The 25,044-nt window shown below is 52.8% G+C and overlaps 6 protein-coding genes across 6 annotated transcripts; 3 read left to right on the top strand and 3 right to left on the bottom strand.

Annotated features, from left to right (window-relative positions):
- Positions 1–452: 452 nt before the first annotated feature.
- Positions 453–1,394, top strand: BDW47DRAFT_117696 (peroxiredoxin; the record flags this gene model as incomplete). Its single annotated transcript, XM_024815112.1, has 3 exons — positions 453–504; positions 624–805; positions 951–1,394. 3 exons carry the CDS (start codon positions 453–455, stop codon positions 1,392–1,394), a joined length of 678 nt encoding a protein of 225 aa, XP_024671948.1.
- A 324-nt stretch (positions 1,395–1,718) lies between these two features.
- hexA (putative Woronin body protein HexA) lies at positions 1,719–3,882 on the bottom strand (the record flags this gene model as incomplete). Its single annotated transcript, XM_024815111.1, has 3 exons — positions 1,719–2,760; positions 3,159–3,509; positions 3,854–3,882. 3 exons carry the CDS (start codon positions 3,880–3,882, stop codon positions 1,719–1,721), a joined length of 1,422 nt encoding a protein of 473 aa, XP_024671947.1.
- A 1,220-nt stretch (positions 3,883–5,102) lies between these two features.
- Positions 5,103–9,686, bottom strand: BDW47DRAFT_106085 (uncharacterized protein). The gene is made up of 2 exons (XM_024812703.1): positions 9,322–9,686; positions 5,103–9,248 (listed from the first exon to the last, which is right to left on the bottom strand). Exons 1-2 carry the CDS (start codon positions 9,355–9,357, stop codon positions 5,451–5,453), a joined length of 3,834 nt encoding a protein of 1,277 aa, XP_024671946.1. The 5' UTR covers positions 9,358–9,686; the 3' UTR covers positions 5,103–5,450.
- Positions 9,687–13,309: 3,623 nt separating this feature from the next.
- On the bottom strand, positions 13,310–14,572 carry BDW47DRAFT_106084 (uncharacterized protein). Its single transcript, XM_024812702.1, has 2 exons — positions 13,626–14,572; positions 13,310–13,559 (listed from the first exon to the last, which is right to left on the bottom strand). The coding sequence occupies exon 1, from the start codon at positions 14,382–14,384 to the stop codon at positions 14,070–14,072; it is 315 nt and encodes a 104-aa protein (XP_024671945.1). The 5' UTR covers positions 14,385–14,572; the 3' UTR covers positions 13,310–13,559; positions 13,626–14,069.
- Positions 14,573–16,432: 1,860 nt separating this feature from the next.
- Positions 16,433–18,599, top strand: BDW47DRAFT_106082 (DHHC family palmitoyltransferase). Its single transcript, XM_024812701.1, has 5 exons — positions 16,433–16,738; positions 16,804–17,314; positions 17,363–17,486; positions 17,542–17,582; positions 17,635–18,599. The coding sequence occupies exons 1-5, from the start codon at positions 16,630–16,632 to the stop codon at positions 18,293–18,295; spliced, it is 1,446 nt and encodes a 481-aa protein (XP_024671944.1). The 5' UTR covers positions 16,433–16,629; the 3' UTR covers positions 18,296–18,599.
- Positions 18,600–22,067: 3,468 nt separating this feature from the next.
- On the top strand, positions 22,068–24,797 carry BDW47DRAFT_32893 (uncharacterized protein). The gene is made up of 2 exons (XM_024818765.1): positions 22,068–24,241; positions 24,303–24,797. Exons 1-2 carry the CDS (start codon positions 22,519–22,521, stop codon positions 24,500–24,502), a joined length of 1,923 nt encoding a protein of 640 aa, XP_024671943.1. The 5' UTR covers positions 22,068–22,518; the 3' UTR covers positions 24,503–24,797.
- The last annotated feature ends 247 nt before the right edge of the window (positions 24,798–25,044 follow it).

Genomic DNA, 25,044 nt, shown 5'->3' with positions numbered 1-25,044 from the left:
CAATATCAAGAAGTGCAATTTACAATCACAGACAGGAGTATGTATCTACAGGAAATAAATACACGGCGTATATGTCCAAGAATAGAAAAAACCGTCCAGGCACCGTGCGAATTCGGTCCGCCGGAAGCAGACAACTCCCATGATGTAATCCTCCACCAGCCCAGCACCACCTTTGACTCCAACCTTTCACTCCCATCAATTGATCAATCAATCAATCACTCATTAATCAACCCAACAAACCAATTGACAAATTTCCCCAAAAGAAAACAAAAAAGAATTAATAAAGACAAAAAAAAATGTCCTCCATCCTCTCCCGCAGCCTCCGCGCCTGCACCAGCACCGCCCTCCCGAAGACCGGCATCGCCCCGCGTCCCGCGTTCCTGGCGCCCCGCCTGAGCCAGCATGGTCTACGCCAGGGCCTCCGCCAGGGGACTCCAGGAGGGTCACTGGGTATGGGCGTGCGCTTTCTGTCCGAGCAGCCTCGTTTGAGGCTGGGGTCTATTGGTATGTCCCTCTTCAAGCTACCAATGCCTATAACATAACATACACAATCCCACCCCCAAGATCGATATACGTCTATAAAACATCTATCCCAAAAAATACTAATGAGAATAATGCAACAGCCCCCAACTTCACCGCCCAAACAACCCAAGGCGAGATGAACTTCCACGACCACATCGGCAACAGCTGGGCGATATTGTTCTCGCACCCGGCGGACTTTACGCCCGTTTGCACGACTGAGCTCGGCGCCTTCGCGAAGCTCAAGGATGAGTTTGATGCGAGGGGCGTGAAGATGATTGGACTGGTACCTCCCTCCCAACCCCTGCCCCTCTCTCTCTCTCTCCATAATGAAAAGGAATATATATATATGTATACGGGAGTATATATATTGTCTATATATGGAGGAATATGTAAGAATCTAAGCTAACGCAAGGTGGTGGACAATGTAGAGCGCAAACGACCTAACCTCGCACGCGACCTGGGTCAACGACATCAACGACATCAGCCAAACGCAGGTGCAATTCCCGATCATCGCCGACGCAGAGCGCAAGGTAGCCTACCTCTACGACATGCTGAGCGCGGACGACGTCGCGCGGGTGCAGACCAACCCGAAGGAGATCGCGTTCACGATCCGCTCGGTGTTCATCATCGACCCGGCGAAGAAGATCCGGCTGACGATGCTGTATCCTGCGTCGACGGGGCGCAACACGGCGGAGGTGTTGCGGGTGATTGATTCGTTGCAGAGTGCGGATAAGAATGGGGTTGCGACGCCTGTTGATTGGGCGGTGGGGGAGGATGTGATTGTGCCGCCCTCTGTGAAGAATGAGGATGCGAAGAAGAAGTTTGGGGATGTTAGGGTTGTGAGGGATTATTTGAGGTATGTTAAGGTCTAGTTGGTAGTTTTTGTTATGTATGGTAGGGAGGGAGGAGGGGGGAAGAGAGGGGTGGAGGTAATGTGAGTGTGTATGGTGTACTTCTGCTATGTGGATGTTGAATCAGAATGAATACAATTTAATACATGAGATCGATAACCAAGTGAACTACGTAAATCCTTAGGTTCAGATGTAAAGAATCGTCAATTATCATCTACATAGCAAGTACATAACCCCATCATCCATCATTCATTGTGAAAATCGTAGCCTACTTCTGTCAACACATATTCATCACAGAAGAGCGCTCCACATACCTAGGAAAAAAGGAACAGAAAAAAAAAAGAATTACAGACGGCTGCCGTGGATCACCTTGAAGTCCACAACCAGCTCGCGGCCGCCGTCATTGATAACCAGAGCGCGCACGCTGCCACGGCCCTCTTCGAAAGCGTCGCGGATGCGGCGGAACAGACCGCCCTGGGTCACAACCTGCAGACCCTGCTTGACGTCGCCGCTCTCGGTCATGGCGACGATGCGGCCGTCGTCGAGAAGATCCAAGATGCGGTAGGTCTTGTAGACCGGACCCAGCATGGTCTGGACGACGACGGAGGGCGAGGGGTTGGAGACAAAGGACGACTCCTCCTGCAGCTGGCGCGAGAACAGGTCGACACCGAGGTAGCGGTGCTGGCCGGTCTGGGGGGAGACGGAGACGCGGATGACCTGGCAGGGGCGGCCCTGGAGGATCAGGATGTCGCCGACGCGGATGTAGTGGCAGGGAATGGGGACGGTGTCCTTGGTGGGGCGGGCGCGAGGCTCCACAACGCGGACTTCCTCACGGACGCCATCACGGAAACGAACTGGACCACGGTCGTCAGCAACGACGGCGTCCTCACTGTCGTGATGATGGTGATGGTGGTCATGGTGGAAGGGGTGCATGATGCGGTCGGCAGCGCGCTCCACACCACGCCGGAAGGAGTGGTATTTACCGTCGTCGTCGTAGTAACCCATCTTGCGAGGGGGTTGGTCAACTACAGTGGTTGGGGAAGAAACCTTAGAGCGGGAGGAGACTGCGGGGATGGAACCGGCAGGCTGAGAGTCAACGGCGGAACGCGAGTAGGCCGAGGCGGCGGGGTAGATGTCGACGGGGGCGGGCTGGTAGGCGCGGTCGTACGGGACGTCCTCACGAGGAGCGCGACTGTACGAGACGTCGGTGGCCTGGGGAGGGCTCGAGTAGGAGTCTACGGGGTCGGAAGGATAATCCCGGGAGTGGTTGACGTCGTAGGTCGGGTGGACGCGACGACGATATTCCCTTTCGGTGATATCGATCTGACTCTCAACGGATTGGTCGTAGGTGGGTTTGTCTTGGAAACGGACCGAGGGTTCACGGTAGCTGTGTATGTTAGAAGGTATATCAAAGGAAGAAGAAGGTATGAAAGGTATGAAAGGATGATAGAAGGATGATAGAAGGATGATAGAAGGATGTGATGGAAGTATGAAAGTATAAGAGGATGAGGAACGGGAAGGAGAAAGGAAGAGTAAGGCAGGATGAAGACAGAAGACCGAGCATATATAAACACAAGAAGGTTGTTTTGATGTGATGGATGTTTGGGCGCCACGTAACCGATCTAGTTCTCCAACTAGATCTAGCTCGGGCATGGGTGACACCGCTTGTTGGCCCACACCAACCAAAATAGAACAAAACAAAACAAACGAAAACATAACAAAACCATAACAAAACAAACAAAAGTACGGGGGGAAAAACAGGGAAGGAAGAAAAAGGGAAAATACCTTTCACGGGTCAAATGAACCTCCGGATGCGAGACACGCGAGCTGGCAGAGATATCCACAAACTCGTCACGACGGGGCTTGTTCTTCCTGGGCGACGGATGACTCTCTCGATGCAGATGGAGATCAACCTCTTCCTGACCGTAAACACGAGGCTCGGGAAGACGGGCAGCTCCAGTATCTTCCCGGTCGACGTGCGAAGTGTGATCGAGATGGACTTGACCCTCTTCTTTCTCCGGGGTCAGATGGGGAACAGCGTCACTCCGGTACGACGACGGGAAGACACTGAAGGGGATGGGGACGCGGGCGTCGAAGTCCAGATTGGCTGATCTTCGGGCGTCCTTTCTCGAATGCCTTTCGAATTGGCCTCAACTCGAAAGGCGACAAGAAAAGACTATAATTTCTTCTGTTCTTTCCTGGAGGGGGAAGAGAGAAGGATGAATTGATCTAACAATCAATTGATCGATGGATGATCCGATAGATATGATAGATCTGAGGAATGGAGATGACAGGTGATGGGAAGAATGCAGATGAGGAATGGAGAGGAGAATGAAGAACGAAAGAAGGAAGAAAGAGAGATAGAAATAGGCCTGGGAGGGGCGTTTGTTTGTTGACTCGCCAAGCCTGTTTGGTCCAACCTCGCATTTATTATTTATTTATTTACCTCCTCTATTGTCCGAGGTTGTTGATCTACATACGGGGATTCTACTGGATTACTCCATATCATTGGTATACCAGTACTACAGTGTAGAAGGTAGAATATATAGAAGTCAATGTACACACAATAGAAAGATATAGAATCTCCAGACTGGCTTCATATACGGAGATACACAACAAAACACACCGCACATCCAACAGACAAAACACAAAACAAGACAGAACAAAACACACGAGACAGAAAGAGAGAGAGTAACAGAAACAGAAACAGACAGATCACATGCTCTCCACTTAGCTGATCCTCTCTCCGATCCTCTCATCTTCTAACCACCGAGCGGGGAGTTCCCACGGCAACTGATAGCATCATCCTGATGATCTTCCTCATCTCATGTTTATCACGGACACTCAGACCTTACAGAGAACAGTCCATCAAGTACCCTCCAAAACACCCAGAGAGAGAGAGAACATGAGTCCATCCATATATGACATACAGTCTGACTCAATCTGTACACGATACACCATCCACCTCATCCAAGAAACACACCCACATACATCAGACATACATGAGAAAATCCCCAACCACCTCCAAAGAATCAATCATCAATCACACAAGAAAGCAAGATAAAACCAGCCACCGGCGTGGTCTCCCCCCATTCGTCTGGTCTTGCCCTTCCCTCCAGCAACGCATCCATCAGTCTCCACTGTCGGAGACTAGATCAGACTAGATCAGACCAGACCGTGTTAATCAGACCCACCCCCAACCTCCCCCCCCAACCGCCTGATTTTCTCTACCTATCTACGGAGCACTCATCCATCCATCTCCCTAACAACCAACCGACGATACTAATCATCTACCAGAAACAGACCTAACCATTGAAAGTCTGGCCAAAGGTTTCACCAGGAGCCAGCAAGCTAACCTAGTGTGGTAGGTAGGTACCGAGAGGTTAGTACAGAGGCGAGTACGGCTGAGCTGAGCTGAGCGAAAAGAACCGGTTGGTCCAAACAAAGTGGGTCCGATAACACCACAGACCACCACTCATTCGATCTGGATCTGAGCGGGTGGATCCTAGATGGACCAACGATCGCGGTGGAGATGGAACCGAGAAGAAAGAAAAAACAACGGACACCAGATGGGTTGTGGGCACTGGGTTGGCCCGACGCCCGAGGTTGTTGCTGGGTCAGTTTACTTCCTGTTTCCGTGGTAGGTCTCTTATCTTATTTTATTTATTGATTCCGTAGTGTTTTGTTTATAGATAGCGGTTGTTATTAATATGATCATTAGTAGGAGTATTCACGATAATTGCTTGATTTTTTCTAAAGTTGTGTCTTTACTAGAAGTGAGGATTGTTCATTCCATTCTGATTCATCATGCAGAGCATAGCATAGCATTGCATCGCAGTCCTATTATTCATTAGTCGTACCATATCCATCATCCTTCCATCAGTATTAGGTAGTATCGTATAATATAGCATCAAACGAGGGTATCATCATCCTGTCTCCATCCACAGCCTTGTCCTCCAACGTATACATTAATCTCAATACATAAGACAAAAAATATAGATAATAAAGAAAGTAATGATGAAGAAAGAAGAAAGAAGGAAGAAGAAAAGAAGAAAGAAGGAAGAGAAGAAGAAGAGATTACAACCCAAACGCTTTCCGCAACCGCGGAAATCGGATCTTCCGCCCCCTTGCAAATCCCACGTCCAGTGCATGACTGGCCGCTGGTTCCGGTGCGGATGCTGGTACTGATACTTCCGCCCCGACAGTCCCGTCTGCCGTCCGCGGCCGTCCATGAGTAGACGGGGACCCTCCCGCGTCCATTGGCGGGGGCTGCAGAGGCCAGCCGTTGCTGCTTCCCTCCTCAGTCGCCGACTTAGAGGATCCCTTCTTGAGAAGTCGGGGGGTTGGGGCGGCGACGCCGTCATTCGCAGTGATCGTCGTCGTGACCCCGCCTACCGGAGCCGACTCCGGTATTGGCGGGGCATCCACACTCGCCTGGAGGGCTCCTCTCGCTGGAGACTTCGACTTGCGGATGCTAAACCGGTGGAGAAGGCTCGGCTTGCGGCCGCTCACAGGCTGTCGGAGGAACTCCTCAAGCTGCGACTCCGTCATGCCGCGGGCTTTGGCAACGGCTGCGAGGGCAGGCTGCCGGGACGCGTCGGGGTCTGCGGCCTCGTTTGCTACCGCGCGTGGATTCTGGGGCCGGGCGGCTCGTGACTCGTTGTCCGAGCTGTCTTCTAGCTCAGTCGAGTCGCCGTCGTCGAAGCGGCGGGGGATTCCCCGTACCGGACGGAGATCGTCTGCGGCGCGACCTTCGACGTCGTCGAATCGTCGGGAGAGTTTGCGCCCTAGGCGGGGGTATGCATGTCCGCCCGTGTCTGAGTCGGAGTCGGCGAAGCGGGAGGTGAAGGGTACGCTGGATGGCTTGGCGTTTTTGATCTTGGGGAGCTTTCCTTTGGGAAAGAGGGAGCGCTTTTCTCGGCGAGGGGTTTGGCCTCGTAGTGTTGCACGTAAGGTGCCTGACCCTGAGATCGACCCTGACGAGGTTGGTCGGGTGAGCGTGGAGGATCGGTGCGATAAGGGCATCGGCGTCTGGTGTTTAGGAGTAGACGGTGTCCCTTCCGTCGAAGGGGGCCCGCGCAAGGTCCGTCGCATGGTACGATGCGAGCTGTGCGTCGCGCGGCGCGATCGCTTGAAGCTACTGGACGAGTCACTGCCGTCGGATGGCACGCGGTGGAGCGGGTTGTGCATTTGGTCCCGACCCGCAGGCCCGGCCAGAGAGACAGGGCCCCACGAGACCGGTCTCCCTCTTCCTCGTGGTCCTGCAAGCTGACGGGCGGTAGGCTGCATCGACGCGTCACCATCTGCATGCCTCCGGGCATCGGCCGACATAGACCGTCTCGGTGGCCCCGTAATCGTCCCATCCCCGGGCGTGGAACGGACCTTGCCGCTGGGCCGTGTGGGGAAAGGCGGGTAGGCCGACGAAAACGGGCGGAGGCGGTGCGGGGAATCGGGTGAGAATGAGCGCGGGACATTCGCACCCTCCGCCGGAGTCACCACACGTGCTATCCGACAGGGTTCTGGGACCTCGGGCATGTCTTCGGGCTGCTGCCTCAGCGGGCTCCGGTCTGTAGGCCCCTCCGACCGGTGCTGAGGCCGGCGCGTGTCCACGATAGCGTTGATGGAGCCGAAGCCATTGCCGTCAAAGGTTTCCTCCGCATCGCTGTAAACACTCTCTCCAGACTCGTCGTCACTTTCTGCCTCCTCGGATGGGAAGGTGACGCTCTTTTCAAGGGATCGTCTTGGGCCATTATGTCTGCCCCGGTCCACCTCCACCGACGTGCGTGGAAATCCGCCGGGCACGTCATACCACTCGAGGCTCGCCCGCTCCTTTTGAAATTCCGGAGTGGCGGGCTGGATAGCAATCCCAGGGATGTCTAGGCCCGATTGAGGCGTGCGCGGCGGCTTGGGATGACCATTAGTTGCTGTCTGTTCCGCAGTCCTCGCCTCGTCCGCTTGCGCGGCTGGGCTATTTTCCTTGGGCGGGCTTGGCTTTGAGGAGACCTCAGAAGCGTCCTCAGGAACCGGTGATGGCACGCGGTTCAACTGGGTTTGCCTTACAGGCTGCATCGGAGCGTTCGGTAGAATACCCCAGACACCAGGTTCACTCGACGTGTCCCGCACCTCGTCCAGCTCAGACGAACTCGTGGACTCATTATCGCTTTCCTCATATACAGGCGGGCCCGCATACTGGTCGCCCTCTCGGTCTCGGCGAACGCTGCCGAAAGAAGGCAGAGCGCGTCGGGGTTTGAGCATCTCAGTGAACTCGTCCGCCAGCGCCGACGGGCCATTCCTCCTTCTGTTCGCCCCAAACCAGCCCGTTTTCAATTTAGACCGCCCAGGGGAATCCGGGCAGACGTCCTCTGGTGATGTCGGGGGGCTCGCGGCCACGCCCATGATCTCGGCTTCGTCGTCGAAGCTGACTTTGACGGGCTTTCTTCGGTTTACTCCTGCGCGGACGCCATCATCAGAGGCTATAGAGGTCCCATCGGAACCCTCGCTCATTGCCGGACCAGGGCGTACTGTAGCCCCCGTCACCCCGTCCGGGGAGAACGCATTCTTTCGCGAATCCTTCATCGCAGACTTGACGGGCGACACCGATCGAGGCGGGGGACGGTGCAGGTATTCAGTCGCTAGACCCCCAACTAACACGTGGGTGGAGAAGCGGGTAAGTCGCTCTGGGCTACTGGTGGGCTGCGAGGTAGGCGGCGAAAGTGGATGTGTCGGAACCGGCGAATGGTGAGACTCAGGCGGACTGAGAGCCGACGATCCTGATTGCTGTCGCCGTTCGGGCGTCTCTGGCAGTTTTGCGTCCGCCGGAGGTTCCGGGGACGCCAGTCCTACCGGTTGAGGGGTGTCTATCTTGTCTCCCGAGTCACTTTCGAGGGGACGTTCGTCTTCCCGGTGGTCTTCTGGTACTGTTGGCGGCGACAAGATCGGACCGGAATAGGGGCATGGCTTGCGATCTGGTACCGTCGCCAGCTTAGATTGAGAAACCCGAGCCCCACGCTCTGTAGGCGGCGCTATGCTCCGAACCATGGCGGCCGGGGAGGTATGTTCCTCATTGCGGGGCACAATCGCCGCCTGAGCAGCGGCAATTGCCGTACCACCCACAGAGGTCGTCCCTCGGCCAGGATTGACGAATCTTTCCTTCGTTATCCCACGGAGTGACGTGTTGGCCGGCTGCCTGACGATCTGCTGACTCTGAGGATGCGGCGCACTTGACACCTGGGCGGCCAGTGAAACGCCAGACGCCGCGTCCCGCCGCTCGTAGGTTGTCGCCGGCGGAGGGTCGGTCGGCGAGGTGGGTCGCGAATTCAGGGGGTACGAGAAATTGATGGAAGCCCTGCTCTCCGGCCGTTGCAGCTCCGGAATCGCGTTCGACGATCCCCTCCGCCCCCGATCGACGCTCATCCCCCGCCAAGTATCCACGACGGGCGATGGGGGCCGCACGGTGGGACCCATACTGTAGGATCGCCCATTCGGATGACTGCGCGATGTGTACTCGGACGGAATGGACGGGATCGGGGGTGTCGGGCGTCGCGGGAGTGTGGTGGACGAGGGCCGGCGCGGCGACTGGTCCCGAAAGGTCCGGGTGGTCATGGACCCCGAGCTGCGCGTCCGACGGAGGTCCTGGCGACTTGCGGGGCGCAACAGACTCGGGGTGGCCAAGTGCTGGGAGGAGGAGGAGGATGAGCGACGCTGGACCATGCGCTTGGTCTCGACATTTTCCACGCGGGTCGGGGTCGGGGTGCGATTGCGCAGGGCTGTGGCGGCTGCGGCGGAGGACAAGCTGCTGGAGGAGGGTTGGGAGTTGAGAAAGGCATGGGAGGCGGCGGAATGGGCGGACTGGGAATTGGAAGGGGATAGTGGATGCTTCAAAGGTGTGGATTAGAAAAGTTCTAGGGCCAATGGAGTGAGAAGTAAAAGGAAAAAGTGCAGGACCAACCCGGTGATGTGAGGAGCTCTTCCGACGACGAAACATGGTGATGCACCGGGTGTCGCCGCGGGGGGCGACCACGGAGGACGAAACCACAAATGTGCAGGAGACCAGTCCAGATGTCGATTAATATATTCAGTATAGATGGGAACTCGGGTTTAGATGGGATTAAATATGAAATAAATAATAAATAATAGACAATAAATCAATGATCATAGGTAAATCAATCAAAAGATTAAGAAATGATGAATTATACAGGTTGAGTAATATGGCAATATATAAGTCGAAGCGATGATAAAAACCGGAAAAGAGAAACGATCAAAGAGAAAAGAGAAAGAAGAAATGGGAGAGGGGAAGTGGAGGAGAAGAAGGACAGGAACGAGACAGGGATAGAAGACGAGAGGGTTTGAAGAAAGGCAGATCGACAACACGATTGAAGTTCAGAGTGCCAAGATGGAGCCCAAACAAACAGCTCCAAGGAAACTCCCGTCATTGCGTCATACAACAATGGGAATAAACAATAAGGGGAAATGAATCATATGTTCATCACTGCAAGGTGTTTTTCTTCTCTCTGTTCTGCCGTTGAGATTGACAATCTCCTCTGCATCGGCGATTTCTGAAGAACACACCCACCACGCTTTTACCAATCGCGTGATGCCCAAACTGGAACGACGGGCACTAGGCCACGGGTTTGGTAGGATCGAGGAGACAGTTTGCAGATCTGTGGTCCATGCATCCTCATTTGGATCTTTCATCTCGGGGGAGGACTCTCTTGGTATTCCTTAATAAGTAAGGGTCTCAACTGGCAGTTATTAATTCGTTCTAGTCGAAAGGGATTCGCTATCATTTTCTATATGCCGACAAGCGGTTCCGTACAGGTGTAGAGTTCAATAAATATACAGTGATCGAGTATCCACGGTCAGCCTCTTGGATAAATCTTGAGCGGTTGACCATCTCATCCTGACCAAAGTGTTAGACACTCTCAAAGACAATAGAAAGCAGTCTATGCAATATACTTTCATTTGAAGTAGATACTGCGGTATCTGTTGCAAGCAGTCCTTGCAGCCATAATATGGTCTGGGAAGGACTCAGATCGCTGACGAGTGTGAGATGTGTGAGATCAGATGAGAGAAAGTCAATGATGAGAAGAACGCAGCAGCAGGATTATTAAGGTCTATTCTGCTAGCATCATCTGCCTCCACAGGACTTTTTTGATCCTTTTACAGTCATCCTAGCAGACTTAGTCTATTCAGTAGCAATTTGTTCTGTAGTATACGATGTTTTAGAATGTTGTAGACATCAGACTATAATCAGGGCTAGAACGCAATGTTATCACCAATAAAAAAATTATAAAGCAATCTACAAATCATCCTCCTAAACACTACCTACAATATATAATCCAACCCCTAAACACAACATTACACCCCCCCAAATGCCAATCAAAGCCAACCTAAAACCCCCCCGTATCACAATCCAACCCCGCCCTAGAAGAACCCCCAAACATGACCCTCCCCATCCACCCACCCCCCCTCAAATGCAACATTTACCACTCCATCCTCAAGTAAGCCGAAACACCTACCACCCCAAGGCCAAATTAGAACCAAACAAAGATCGAAACAGCCTACGAAACAGGGATACGAAATTCGGGGCCATATATATATATAGTATCAGCGATCATGGAAGGCTTTTTATAACAGCGTGGTCTTATGCATAATGACAGGCCACATGGTGGGATGGAGGGTAGGACTAGAAGATCTAAACCGAGATGGTGGTTTTGTGCAGACGGATCCTGGCAAAGAACAGGATTGTGGTTCCAGGATGAGGGGACGGATGAACTGGACAACGTGGCTATGGATGGTAGATCTGTAAGGCTGAGATTGATTGTCTCGGGGAATTCCCACGAGGACTAGTTATAGTCGACTTGGTTGATTATCCAGGGGTCTTGGATAATGGTGTAGATAGACAGTATAATGTGTATGGTATAACACGGCGCATTTTTAAATATATACCACCGTTTACTTTCCACTCGTACAACAATCACTTCAGCAGTATCCGTACACTACACATCGTATAATCAAACCCCAGAGATATAAATAAACTCGTAAACCCGTAAACCTGTAAACCTGTAAATCAATAAATCAATAAGTAATATACAATAAACACATTGTCAGCAAGACCAAGTATCTTGTGTCAACCAGGAATAAGCCACCACCCCCCCAGTCCGTAACTGCATTCGTGCGACCTCAGCCGGCCTGACATGTTCCTGGCCCGACTGCTGCAGACTGCTGCAGATTGCATGACTGCGCCCGATGAGCAGAGAATCGGAAGACAGAGTACGAGGGGGACAGCGCAAGAGAGAGAGAGAGACAAGGCTGATCTTAGTCCATCCCCGCCATCCAATCTCCAGCACGAGTCCCTCCTGACCCCAGCTGGAGTAATTTGCGTGATATTCTTGATTCGACGCACCGTATATTAACTCTCCATGGTACATCCAGCATGGATTGATTGCCAGGTGATGCAAAGAGCGGTGGGAATAGTAAACTAAATCTTCTGGAAACTTCGCCCGGTGTTCTCTGCATATACTTCCCTACCGGCCTGTCAGGGTGATCAGGTACAACGATATCTAATATACGCTTTCAGGCTGACATGGTTGTAGTGGCTGGGTGTGTGATAATGACAGGGGATGCTGATGTATGGGTGGTACATTGTCTAATCTTCGATATTTAATTCTACTTATGGCTGCTGAGATCTACGGGGGCCAAATACATGATCGGATCGGAATCGACCAGGAAGAGTAGAGTATTTTCTGCCTCTTTTTCTGGGAACTTGGCCCCCAAAGGTACTCTACTTGCGTGTAAGCCTGTCATATATATATATTACAGTAGATAGGGGGGTTGTTTTAATTATATCTCTCTCACATCATAGCTGAACGGGCTCGTATAAACATTTAGAAGACAAATTAAACGAGACAAGATGAAGAAAAACGATAAATAAAATAAACAAAAGTACAAGGCACTGCCCACAACAGTAGTATAGTATACTAAAGACGCCCGGCGAGACCGACCGCCAAAACGCCCGGAAATAACCAGCGACAGAATCCCCACGCGGGGGAAAAGGGCGGTGGATGGGATAGTTTAGCAGGCACTAGGGTCAGGCTGGTCAGGTGCGGCGTGCATATGGTAGAATGATCTGCGTCCTAAACCGCCTCATTACTGCCAGTCGGGTTCGGTCGGTCCGTCGGGCACTGGAAGTGGAAGAGAGAGCCCCGGGTCTTGAGGCTCTGTCTGGTCCGGGTGGGATCCAATCCTGTCCATCCAATTTAATCCAATCCAATTCAATGCCGATCCACCATCTCATAGGTATAGTGGATGATGGATGACTACAACCAGGGACGGTAAGTCGAGTCGGTCGGGGTACCTGAGACTTTACCCACCTCAGTAATGGACCCATTCATGCATCCATAATTGAACCATGGAGACCGTCTGGTTTGACCTACCCACACTACATAATAAAATCAACACATTATTATGAGAATACGAGTGAGCGCTTGACCATGTGGCTCGGCAGGGTGGCTGTTCAGGGTAGCGGGCAGCAAGGCTCTCCATAAGAATGACCATTCGAGTTAGGGCTCTTTTTCCCACCCCACTAATTGACTAACCTGGAAGGGTTTACGGTAGCGAGCAACAACGGTTTGGATGAAGTCATGGATTGTCTATTAGAACTAGACAAAACAAAGCCACAGAGTGGAATGTCAGAAAAACATAAGATGAAATCAGAACACGCTCATTAACAGTCTTGATGTCGTCGTAAAAGGGGTCAGATACTAGACACGGGCAGACCCCACAATCTGACGGTCCAGATCCAACCCCAAGGCGTTCTTCACGGCTGCATAGCACATCCAAGCCCAGCAAGCACAGCTTAGCTAGCCGCCCCCAATTTGAACAAAGAAAGAAACAAAACACAGTAATCCCAAGCCAAACACCCTCTCATCTATGTCGCATGCCAATGCAATATTCTTGTTTCACAGGGAAAAAGAAAGAAAAAAAAAGCAAAAGAAAACAGAAAGAAAAAGAACAAAAAAAGAACAAGGCAAAAAGAACAATAAAACAAACAATCATTCACATAACCGTTTCATACCAATTCATGTCGATAATAGATTCAATGCCGCTCAAAATAACACAATCAAAGGCCAAAGCCAAGCTCAAAGGAAGATTACAAGCACAGGACTCAAGGCGCAGCCTCAGAATCTAATTAAAAACATGAATCAGCTTCGGTTGATCCAACCGGACAAGGATGTAAGCAGTGGATCTCACCTTGACGAAGAGATGGTAGCAAGCTAGAACAGCCACACCACTCACTTGGCAGAACGGCAACTGGAGCAGACGGTGTGGTTGCAATTCACGCACCGGGGTTGGATGCTGTAGAGTTTGGGCCCGTCGTTGCACTGGCAGCAGAAGTAGAGGTTGGACGAGCTGTTCATGACGGGCTCAGTCAAGCCGTGGCCGTGGTAGTTCGGGATGTCGGCCGGGATGGCAGAGGCCAGAGGAGAGGCGCCGTAGTTCGTAGAGATGCACATTGTGTAAGGTAGGGTTGTTGACCGGTGGTCAGGAAGAGGTCACAGAATATCGCGACGTATCAATGGAGTAGCTTTAAGACTGGCAGGGAGAATAACCACAAGAGATAGAACTGTGGTCACGATGGATCTGATCAGGTCTGATACAGCAGTGTTGCAATTGTATAGAAGACGAAGTAGATATTCAGAGACACGACACGAAGCTAACAATAGAGCTTGGAGGAGAGTATAGATGGATAATAGTAGTCAAGATTGGATTTGGTTCGAGATGATGATGAAGGAAAAAAAGAGCCTGAGGACCGGACATCAGAGTGGTATATATAAGAATTTGGAAGAGACGATTGAAGCTGCGCAAGACGAATGGCAGCGATGATTCACACAAGGCATCCTTTCTTCGCCCTGGGTGCAGCCATAGGCAAAAAGATCCAGTGCCAGGTCTAGGAACTAGGCAGGCTTCAGCCTGTGCCCCAATCGGGCTAATCCGTTTGATCTCAGTCATCCTCAATGATCTCCCCGATTCCTGAAAAAGACTGGCTTCGAGGGTTGATCAGCGACCATGCGGGTGGTGTGGCTTGGAGGGCGATGGGCGATTGCTGCTGTCGGGACGAACTAGACCCTCAGGGCCAGGGGGGGCATGATTGCAGATTCTGGACCGCTGGTAGACCCAGATGGATTCCTGAGCAATTCGACCCGAATGACGTCTGACAGGCATTTGGGGGGGGAGAAATTGATTCAACACCGCTAGAATTGAGTCAACGGAGGTTCACTAGTGCTGTCGAAAAGGCGGACTTGAGTGAGGCTTGGACGCCAGCTTTTTGCCCTGGAGACCCTCGTTCTTTTTTTTTTTCTCCGCCATTCGGGTGGTTTTGATTATGACGAGAATCAATGAATATTATTCCCCTTCATTGTTTGATTACTGCTTTGGTGATTACAATGAAATTGACATGCAATATTCTATAGTTGATATCCCTGTTCTCTTCAGAATTCTGGCTTCTTTTTACTCAAAAATACTTCCTTATTTTGTGTTCTTTCATTTGATTTGATTGATTTAATATATATTTTTTGATTTATTTCTATGGGGCGTCGGTTGCCTATAAGGCTCCACTTTCGACCTGAGGCAACGAGGCTACCGTTCTCTCCCCGCTAACCCCGATTGTCTACAATGATTGACCACGAACAAGAGACCGACCGGAATGGATGCACGCAACTGTATAGACCCTGGCTGGACTCGCTAAAAACCTTCCTCTGACTCGACTCAGCGGTGATCTTGACCGTTAGTTCGATACGGTTTGTAGGGCCTCCCAGGGCGTTTACTCATGCTTTCTGCGGTCTGCTCATCTGCCACTAGACCATCATTTGGACCCCCCCCCCCCTGTCGCTCAGCCATCCTCATCATCATCATCCTGCTCCAGCTTCACGAAGTATGACACACTATCCGTTTTGGGCGTCGGGGTCGCGGCTATGTTTGATGATTTGAGGTTTATGTCTTTTTTTATTATTCATTCCAATACAACAGCCCTGATGAATCATCCCAGGGACAGGGGAAGAACGCATCTTGTCATCTTTCCGCAACCATGGAACCTGTCCTTTTTGTTCCTTTTTGATTTTTTCTCGGTCGCATGTCTCCCCTGATTCGCCTGGTGTCTCCGGTCAGCTGCCGTGTCATGTGTGTGTCGTATGTGTCAGACTGCGATCTTGCACCCACCGGCTGGGTCTGTCCAACGGTCTCCCGATTTTACACTCCCTGAGGTTTTTGCGACGGGTTGTTGGGAATTTCTGGCCCCCGTCCCTGTCCCTCCTTCCTCCCACTCTGTTGATCCTGCGTGATTTCTGGTCGCGGAGCTGATCTACGAGATGGATTATTCTTGACAATGGTTGCGCTTATGCTGCAGGGTTCCTCGACTCGTTACACGTCCCGTATCAGAGTCGCATCGATCCAACAACCCTACACCTCGTGTGTCTACGATCACCATGCGCTTGCGTTGCCTTGGGCTCGAACCTCGACGTCACATAGATTGGACTCGATTCTCCCGCATCGCATTCGTAACGCTCTCAGGCAGAAAAATTTGTGCCTACGCAAGAAGGTATCAGCTGGTAGACAAGGGCGACGTGGACATCTTGCAAGACTGTTGGGTGTCCTGCCTATTGACGGGATTGCCGACGGAAAGGCTGTTTTGGTGATAGATCGGGGATAGTGCGGGGAACAATACGATCTGATGGGCATTTCACGAGGCTTTTCGACGTAGCCTAGACATGATGCATTGAAAGCGGTGGTAGGGACTGTCGTTAACATCTCCACCGGCCGGGTCGCTTCGAGAACAACTATTCTCCGTAGCATGTAGAAACATCCCTGACAGTCGAAGATCAACGCGACTATCGCGATCGTCTATCTTATCAGCGCGTGAGGCACCATGACGTCATTGCGGCTGTGTTTGTCAAGTTTGGCATATTTGTCCTGTTGGCCTTGTTTGTTCTTGGTGCCCGTTCCGGCTGGACCTTTTTCTCCGGGCTGCTCCTGATGCTCTTCAAGGACCCTGATCAACTATCGAATCCTGCGCGCTATCGTGTCGCTTCAGCTCACAGCTCGCTCGGAGCTATTTCCCAGCCTTGCTGGTGGTGTATACCCAGCTGAAGATTCGTTGTCGTGTTATACGATGGAGCCCATCTGATCCCTTACGCCGACTATCTTACACCCAACTCTATCTATGCGGTGCCCACGGTCCGCACTCGACAATTGAGTTCAGATGGCACGGCCGGACAGGCGCATGAACCTGGCCGTAGCGAGGGTCATTCCTCCGATCTTGCTAGGGATCGTCATATATGCGGCGTATGCTATCACAAAGCCGTTATGCAGTGAGTATCCAGCCCCCCCCCCCTGAACTCCGCTGGAGAGTCCGTCGGGCTTACCCCATTCCCAGTCGACTATCTTATCAATCCGCTGCCGAAATATCACCACCGCCGACGGGTGGGCGCTGGCGCTGCCATCATTGCGGTATTCTACGTCCTTTTGATACCCGTGTTGGGCACGTACCTCCGACTATTATATAATGTTATGTGGGCCCCGGGGTTCCTGCCTCGAGCCACCCCGCTGAATCCGGATCCACAGCCGGCCGACGAGACGTCGAAACGTCACCACCACCGAGGAGGTCCCCGGAGGAAGAAGAGTCGTCGGCGATCGAGGACAACGGAGAAGGCGGACCGGCCCGATGTGGATCTGGAGAGCGGGCTCCAGTATAGCCCGGCCAGTGATGGCGCATTCTCCACTGACACGGAGGGGTTGGAAGATTTCTACACGAAGGATGTGTTCGTCTGCCAGCCCGACGGAAGACCGCTTTATTGTTCGACCTGCCGTCGGTATAAACCGGACCGGGCGCACCACTGTCGCGAGGTGGACCGATGCGTTCCGAAGATGGACCACTTTTGCCCTTGGTGAGTGGATTCTCTGCGTGTGCTGGGCGCAAACTAACGTGGGACTAGGGTCGGCGGCGTGGTGTCTGAAACTTCGTTCAAGTTCTTTATTCAGTTTGTATTTTACACGATGATCTTCTGCTCCTATTGTTTGATCGTCTGCGCCGTCTTCACGGCAGAGCTCAAACGAGAGGTGAGTGAGCTCTGGCCCAAAGAACGTGGGAATACCTGACTAACTGTGACGATAGACCGGCGCAGCCAATGCCCACTGGGCGGTTGCTATGGGACTGTAAGTGTTGTCTGCAAGCGCGCCTCTCTAAACACCCACTAACAAACAACAGGGCGGGCCTTTTTGGATTTTTCACCTTCGGCATGACCCTCAGCTCCCTCCAACTCGCGACGTACAACCTCACAACCATCGAGAACCTCAACCGTCGCTCGGCAGTTTGGACGCTCGCCATACGCATCCCAGAGCGGATCCTCGCGAAACTCGGCCCGAATTCCCAATGGGCCCCAACCTACCACACAGTCACCTATCCTCTCCCACCCCTGCCATCCCCCATCCCACTGCCACAACAACCACCACCCGCAGACAACAACACGCCCGCACCGCCCGACTCCGAGCCCCGGCACCCCCCTCCAGCAGCAGCACCCACAACACTCACCCCAACAGTCCCCTACCCACCCCCAGAAAAGCAATACGTCTTCGCAGTCCTACAGACCCTCCCCGGCGAAAACCCCTTCGACCTCGGCAGCCCGATCGCAAACCTACAGCAAGTAATGGGCTACACTCTGCTCAGTTGGCTCCTACCGATCAAGCACAGCCCGTGCGCTGACCACCACCGCCGCCCCGAAAGCGTCTTTGCGCTCGGACCGGTCGTCGACCGCCTCAAGCGCGAGGCAGGGCTTGAAGCGCCCGATTCCCCCGCGCCCGACGGGGGAGCGCGTAAGCCTGGTCATAGACACCGGCACCGGAGGAGTCATAGGCGGGATGAGAAGTGATTTGATTGATTACTTGGACTAAATTGGTTCTTGCATAGGTTTTGGTGTTCTTCTTCTCTTCTTCTCTTCTTTCCATCCATTCTTCCATCAATTCTTCCATCAATCCATCATCAATCCATCCATGCATACACACACCCTACACAATTACATACAGGCACGCATACATACATACATACATACCCCCGGTTTGGTTTGGTCTGGTTTGGTTTAGTGCATCTTATCTCATAAAGCTCAGGTTATTCTATTCTATTCTAGTCTAGCATGGTCAGGCTAGCTGACTCACTTGAGTCATGCAGTTCGTGACCTGTTCGTTATTAATTAATTATCGATTTACTTTCCTCCCTGCCTCTTTCTTGGTTTTTATATTCCCTTCTTGTTCCCTCCTTGTCCTTCTTGTTCCCTTCTTAATCTAAGTCTTCTTACCTCCCCACCTCTTCATTATCACGTGATCCAATCGCCTACCTCCTATTATCTCCGTAGATCTACTTACTTACCAGGGTCCCTAATAAACCACTAGACACGTGCCCTAATATACCCAGCGGATGTGATTGGAAACTCAAGTTGGCACCCCAAGCATCTTGATAGGTTCGATTTTCGATACAAGATGGATGATCTGCGCCATAAATATATGCATATATGCATACATGCACGGCACGGAGGTGAGTAGGTAAGTATGCGGATGGAAATAAATCAATTTGCATGGTCTTGGTCTATTTGTACATGATGAACGCTGCACTCTGAACAAAGCAAATCAAGTGTTTAAAGTAGACAAGATTGAAGAAAGCATGGGAAAGAAAAGGAAAGAAAAGAAGAAGAAGAGGAGGAAAAGGAAATCTATCATCACGTCGACATCGTTGAGAAACATCCCATCATGAACATCGTTTCTAATTACACGCGTCGACCAGGATAGGAAGGTCGATAAGGTGAAATATGAATTATGCGCTGCGGCAGGTCGGGTCTTGCGTATGGCCGCAGGTGCTGCACCGCTCTGGACTTAGGTCGGGGTTGTTCATGTTACCGCAGCGACAGCAGATCCACCAACCCTCCATTTGATGGCGATAACCGGTCTGAATGGTGGTTGGCTGGACGTAGATGCTGGTATTCATTATGGCGAGGAAGTGAGGTTGAAGATCGATTTGAATCACACTGTAGGAAAACCGTGTAGATGAATGAGGTGGGACGCTTCGGGAGTGGAAAGGGCCTTCAAAGCAATTGGTATCAGGTAGATTGATAGCACACAGCAAGGTACAGCAGATTCCAAACCAGTGAAACGACTGATATGGAGGCTTGGATAGTTGAGAAGGATGGATTGGATTGAGATGTTCGTTTTGGTCGAGGTATCGTCCCATTCTTAAATATATCCAAAAATCGTGTTTGTCTCCGTCAAAGACCGTTTGTACCTTCAACCATCATAGCCCAACAGGGCGGATACGCGCGTCTGGTTCCCATTTTGCCCTTCAGGCGCGCATTGATGAAGCAATCGCCACGACTGGGAGACAGAACCTGGGGATACACGCATTGCATCTGTATCAGCCACAATCCATTAGCCACCAGACGTTCTTGCCTGAATACCCAAGCGGTCTGCTAGCGACCAAGTCTTCATAGGGCGTCAAAGGTGCGCAGCCACTGTAGATGAGGCTGGTGTGACTCGCTTCAAATTCCCGAGATGACTCGACCAAGAGCGACGGGCCTCACGCGTACTCATGACAATGTAGGACAGGCCACTCTAGACACGCCCTTCCGCCCAAAAGGTTTTGTCACCAGATCGGTTCCCCCAGACGCAGAGAGTGTGGCTGAGCTTGTATGTGGCGGGTGAACAACCTCTGTAGATCTTCGTGTGCCCGTCCTGCATGGTTCCTGGTGTCGGCGGGCACGTTTGAAGGGCTCTTTGCCCATCCAGTATTGGCCAGAACTAGCCCATGCGACGGCATACCGACATAGTGCGGTAGAGCCTTAACATACCCGTCTAGAGGAGTGCAAACTACCAGTGAAAGGACGTCGGACCTCGACTTTGAACCGCAGTGGTTCTCATGAAACGGATGTGAATGGGAAACCAACGGGCGACTCTACGCCGTCTGCCCAGGATATTCGGACATGGACACGATGGTACATCGTTCCCTTCACGAGCCTCTATGACAGAGTGTCCCGCGATCCCTCAGTTGCCGTGCCAAGCGTCGTAGATATTCACCCCTATGTCGCCTGGTTGCCCCCGCGCCCCCCTCCCGTTTACATGAAACGGATGAGCACCGCGTGAGTTCACGGGGACATTTCCACCACGGCAACAGGGGGGTAAAGGGAAAATCCCGCACCGGCCGCAGGGAATGTCGGTGAGGCATCAGGGCACTCGAGATTCGCGGCATGGATATGAGAGGTGGGACTACCCTGGTGGGAGCTTCACCGGTTCGTCGATTGTTTCAGGGCGGTAATAGTTGCCCAAGGCCGATATTGCATAGTAGACGCGCAGGGCAGGGGGTGAAAAGTAGGCGCAATAACGCCCTTGCGACGGATCAGGCGCCCAGGCGACGAGGTAGACGAGGCTGGCGCCCGAGTACCCTCGGCCAACTGAGGCTGAGCCCGTCTTGTTTCCTTTTGGGAACCCCAATTATAGACGACCGATGGCCCGCATTCCGGACGACGGTTAATGCCGGGAAGCCACCAGCTAAATCGATGCGTTACCATGTAATCCAACATTGAAAAGTCTAGATCAACTTACTCACCGGGGGGATGCATGGAAGCCATGCATACATCCCGTTTCTAGAACGCGGAACGATGCAGCGGCACGATGCCCCGAACTCCTTGGTTCTCCTCGGAACCGGTCCAACCCAGCGAGAGGGATCCAATGGGAATCAATGACGTCTTGTCTCTCGTGACTTTCAGCAAGGAGTGGGGGATATGCGACAGGGGTGTTTCGCCCGTCGGGCAACAAGGAAACCCACCCCGACCGCACGGGAATCGAAGGATAGTGCGAGACGGGAACCAGACGAAGATAACGATGACGATGATGATGACAAGGAATGGAAGTGAAGCATGCCAAGTTAGGACTAAGGCTGTCCGACTTCAGCCGTGTGTGCCAATGACGACGTGGATTGACCACGCCTGCAACTGAAATGAAAGAGATGACGGATCTGAATGGACCAGGGGCGGGGCCGGGGAAGGGGAATGTGGAGACGCCCCGATCGCTGGGATCAGAGGAAGAGTCGAAACCATACCACCTCGGTAGTATCGACCTGGAAGTGTAACCCTCAAGTGATGCTGCAGAGCCTCATTCCATGCAGGGAGGGACCCGTATGGTCGGAATGGGAGGAAGAAGGACGAGAGTGAAAGAGAGTTGAAGTGGGGAAAAGAAGACGATGAACCGCTGGATCCCGTGATTGGGGATACCCAAGCGGATCATTTCCATGGTTCTTCTTCTCAACTATCCAGATATATACTTCAACATCTTACTTACCTAGGGACCTAAATGGAACGATGGATAACGCTCATCCCTTTGGCTAGGCAAGTCTACTGTGATTCGCTTGATCCCAGGTCTCTCATCCATTCTGTGCGTCTTGTCCTACTCCACTGCCCGGGTCAGACTCGATTTCGTCACTCTGGGCTTGAGATCCGATGAGTCCGGTCGCCATCTGCATGGGTTCCCTTTTGATTTATCTTCTGCTGACCTCTGAATCTCTTCAACCAGATCTTATTTGGCTTGAATACTCCTCCAATTGTTCCTCGCATCGACTCGATTGATATCGAGTCAAGACTCTTCCCAAACCGCACTCTGAAACGATCGACGACTCGGTCGCCCCTCGGTCGGCGCCTGGCGAATCAGGCACTGACAGATCACGACCGCACTGGATCTTCGCTCTTCTCTCTCTGCGCTTCAGACGCTTTCTTTGTTTTGCCCCTCACTTTCTGCAATCATCTGTTTCCTTCTCTTTGTTTCTTTCCTTCGATTGTGCGCCTTGGCCCTCATCTTAGGAAAATTCTTGCGCCCGGACCCTGCTCCAATTGTGCTCTGACTCAATTTTCTTGATCCACTCTTTGCATCGCTCGACTTAGAGCCGTGATTTAAAAGATCATCTCGAGCGCTCGAGCTCCCGAGATCTCCCCGCCTTTTGTGTGCGAATCCCTGGGCTCAAATTGATCAGATTTGCCCTCTCACTATCGAAAGAACTACAAACATCATTCAAACCCGCGGTCACGCTTATTCCGGTTTATTTGCGAAGAGTGTGTGCAGGATGAGCCCTGAAGCGCGTTATCGCACCATGTCTCCGAGCAGTTCGCGCATGGTTGACCCCATGCGCGCCTCCACCGGATCGGTCCCTCTCAGCTCCCCCTACGACCCTTACGACCTCTCAGCCGTGCGTCAGGGGCTCCCGGCGTCTTATGCGTCTTCCCCGGTTTATGAACCCCGGTACCTGCGGGAACCGCGATTGGAGGCTCAGCCGATTTCATCCAAGTCCTACCGAGACTCGGATCATGGCACAAAAGTGAGGACCGAGTACGCTATCCGTTCTCGGCCGCGGAGCAGCACGACCTCGGTGGCAGATGGACGACCGGAGAATCTTCATCCAAGAGCCTCTCCGGTAATCACAGCAGGCCACGGTCGGACCCCAAGTCCTCTTCCGAACCACGAACGGTACCTGATGCCCGCGTCTACGAGTCGGCATCAAAGGCACTACCACCTCGCGCCTACGGATTATTCCAGCGATAACGGGCGGCTGGACCCCAATGCGCGAGCTGGGAGGTCGCGGATGGCCCACGGCGCTTACCGGGGCTACGAACACAATGACCGGTGGCGATATCCGCCGATGGGAAAGCTTCGCAAGGGTGAAGACATTGACGATTACGAGTCCTACACCTACACCAATCCTCGCGAGCAGTTTGAGAAGGATTCGGCGGCGCGGTTGCGCTCCGACCGGGGCGGTTACCGCCGCGATAGACCGCTGAGCCTGACGGGAATTGACGATTCCCAATGGACGCACCGCAAAGATCCCCGAGCGCTAGGCCCCCCTCCTTCTCGGAGGGGTTTCGAAAGGCTCGATCAGGACCGTCGTCTCACCTACACGTCCGGCGACAGCGACGCCGATCTCACCAGCGCACGGCGACGACGGCCGCCCGTCGCTTTGCACCAGGACCCCGACGAAGTATACGACTCCCACTGGGATGACCGTGAGGAGGATCATCATCGACGCCACCGGCGGCGACCCCAGCGACCCGATGAGGAGGGCAGTCGACCCTCTCACGGAGATGATCGCTCGCCACGGGCGCCCACCACAAAAGACTTAGTCCTCTCGGGGGCCGCACCTGGTCTGGGGACAGCGGGTCTGGCGAGTGGGTACTCGGGCGACTATGAGCTGTCGCCCCGCCCCGGGCGGCCGCACCCAGATGATCACGACGGCCGTCCGCGTCATGGCCGGTCGCGCCGACCGTCCCGACGCCGGGCTGGGAGTGACTCTGACGCGTATAGTTCCGATGAGGATCTCAAGAACTACCGTCGAGAACCGCCCGCGCCGCGCAAATTGCCTAGCCCCAACGGATCGCCCAGCGGCAGTGACCGGTTCTTGGGGATTGAACCACGTCAACACCGGAGGCACTCTCGGCGACGGACCAGGGACGTGTCAAGTCCCCGGGAATCCGGCGAGATCAGAAGGATCGAGTCAACCCCAACCAAGGACATCATGGACACGCCGCCCAAAGGGATTCTGAAGCGCCCCAAGGACCGATTCCCCGAAGATCCCAATCCGGTGCGGGAGGGCGTCGCCCCGCTCAAAGACGCCCACAGCAAAGGCATCCCGCCGGGAGCCCGCTGGACCAAGATCGATCGACGCCTGGTCAACCCCTCGGCGTTAGAAGCCGGTAACGAGCGATTCGAAGAACGGAGCGAGTACGTGATTGTGCTGCGGGTACTAAGCAAGGAGGAGATCCAAGCGTATGCGCTCAAGACGCAAGAGATCCGAGGTAAGCCGCCGTCGCCAACCGGCCTCCAAAGCCAATAACATGTGTGACTAACGCGACCCAGACGAGCGCTACCAAGAATATGTGAACGAACGCCGGCGTCGACGCGAAGAAGACCGACGACACGGTCGCATCACAGACGACTTCTCCAGCGACGACGAGGAAGATGATGATGAAACCCCTCTGTCCATTGAGGGGACGTCTGACTCCAAGTCCGCGAGGGTGTCTAGACCGATGACTGAGCCGGCAAAAGCGGCTGCATAATTTTTTTTCCTTCTTTCTTTTTATTTACTATTCCTCTTTTTCCCTTTTTGGCCAACCTCAGCAAGCAATGCTGGTGATCATGTGGCGGGCGAAGATCAACCGCATGGATGTGCAGCGCGTACGGAGTATGCATCTGCTGTCTCTGGGCGTGTGCATGTATGACAATAACCTCTCGCGCAACGATTTGATTTGACAGTGGATTTATATTCGGGTTACTCGGGATGAGGTGTTAGCACAAGATATCCAATTGCAGGGAAGCAATATAGCAATCATACATTACTTATTCCTCTTTTTCAAACATGATTATGATGATGATGATGATGATTCCACCCGCGGGTTCACGCTCACGTTCACGTTCACTCGCATCTACCTACTACCTAAGTCGCATGTCATGCAAACCCTGCTGAAGCAAACAATCGCAGACAACCTCTCACCCAATAGATCCGCGCTCCATACTACACAAACCAGGAAAAGGAAAAAAAAAAGGGAAAGAAAAAGCATTGACGCCCTCCTGACCCTGCTTGCTACCAGCCACAAAACTG

This window comes from Aspergillus candidus (genome assembly GCF_002847045.1).
Source record: "Aspergillus candidus strain CBS 102.13 unplaced genomic scaffold BDW47scaffold_23, whole genome shotgun sequence".
In the NCBI taxonomy this organism is placed as follows: domain Eukaryota; kingdom Fungi; phylum Ascomycota; class Eurotiomycetes; order Eurotiales; family Aspergillaceae; genus Aspergillus; species Aspergillus candidus.
The sequence above is the reverse complement of the archived record's forward strand: the minus strand, read 5'-3'. Positions and strand labels throughout refer to the sequence as shown.

Excerpts from the sequence above, each read along its gene's own strand:
- BDW47DRAFT_106085 (XM_024812703.1), bottom strand. The coding sequence starts at position 9,357 with ATGTTTCGTCGTCGGAAGAGCTCCTCACATCACCGG. Across the intron at positions 9,249-9,321 it reads AGAGCTCCTCACATCACCGG|CATCCACTATCCCCTTCCAA; the intron begins GTTGGTCCTGCA and ends ACACCTTTGAAG.
- BDW47DRAFT_106084 (XM_024812702.1), bottom strand. The coding sequence starts at position 14,384 with ATGACTGAGATCAAACGGATTAGCCCGATTGGGGCACAGGCTGAAGCC.
- BDW47DRAFT_106082 (XM_024812701.1), top strand. The coding sequence starts at position 16,630 with ATGGCACGGCCGGACAGGCGCATGAACCTGGCCGTAGCGAGGGTCATT. Across the intron at positions 16,739-16,803 it reads TATCACAAAGCCGTTATGCA|TCGACTATCTTATCAATCCG; the intron begins GTGAGTATCCAG and ends CCCCATTCCCAG. Across the intron at positions 17,583-17,634 it reads TGGGCGGTTGCTATGGGACT|GGCGGGCCTTTTTGGATTTT; the intron begins GTAAGTGTTGTC and ends AACAAACAACAG.
- BDW47DRAFT_32893 (XM_024818765.1), top strand. The coding sequence starts at position 22,519 with ATGAGCCCTGAAGCGCGTTATCGCACCATGTCTCCGAGCAGTTCGCGC. Across the intron at positions 24,242-24,302 it reads CAAGACGCAAGAGATCCGAG|ACGAGCGCTACCAAGAATAT; the intron begins GTAAGCCGCCGT and ends AACGCGACCCAG.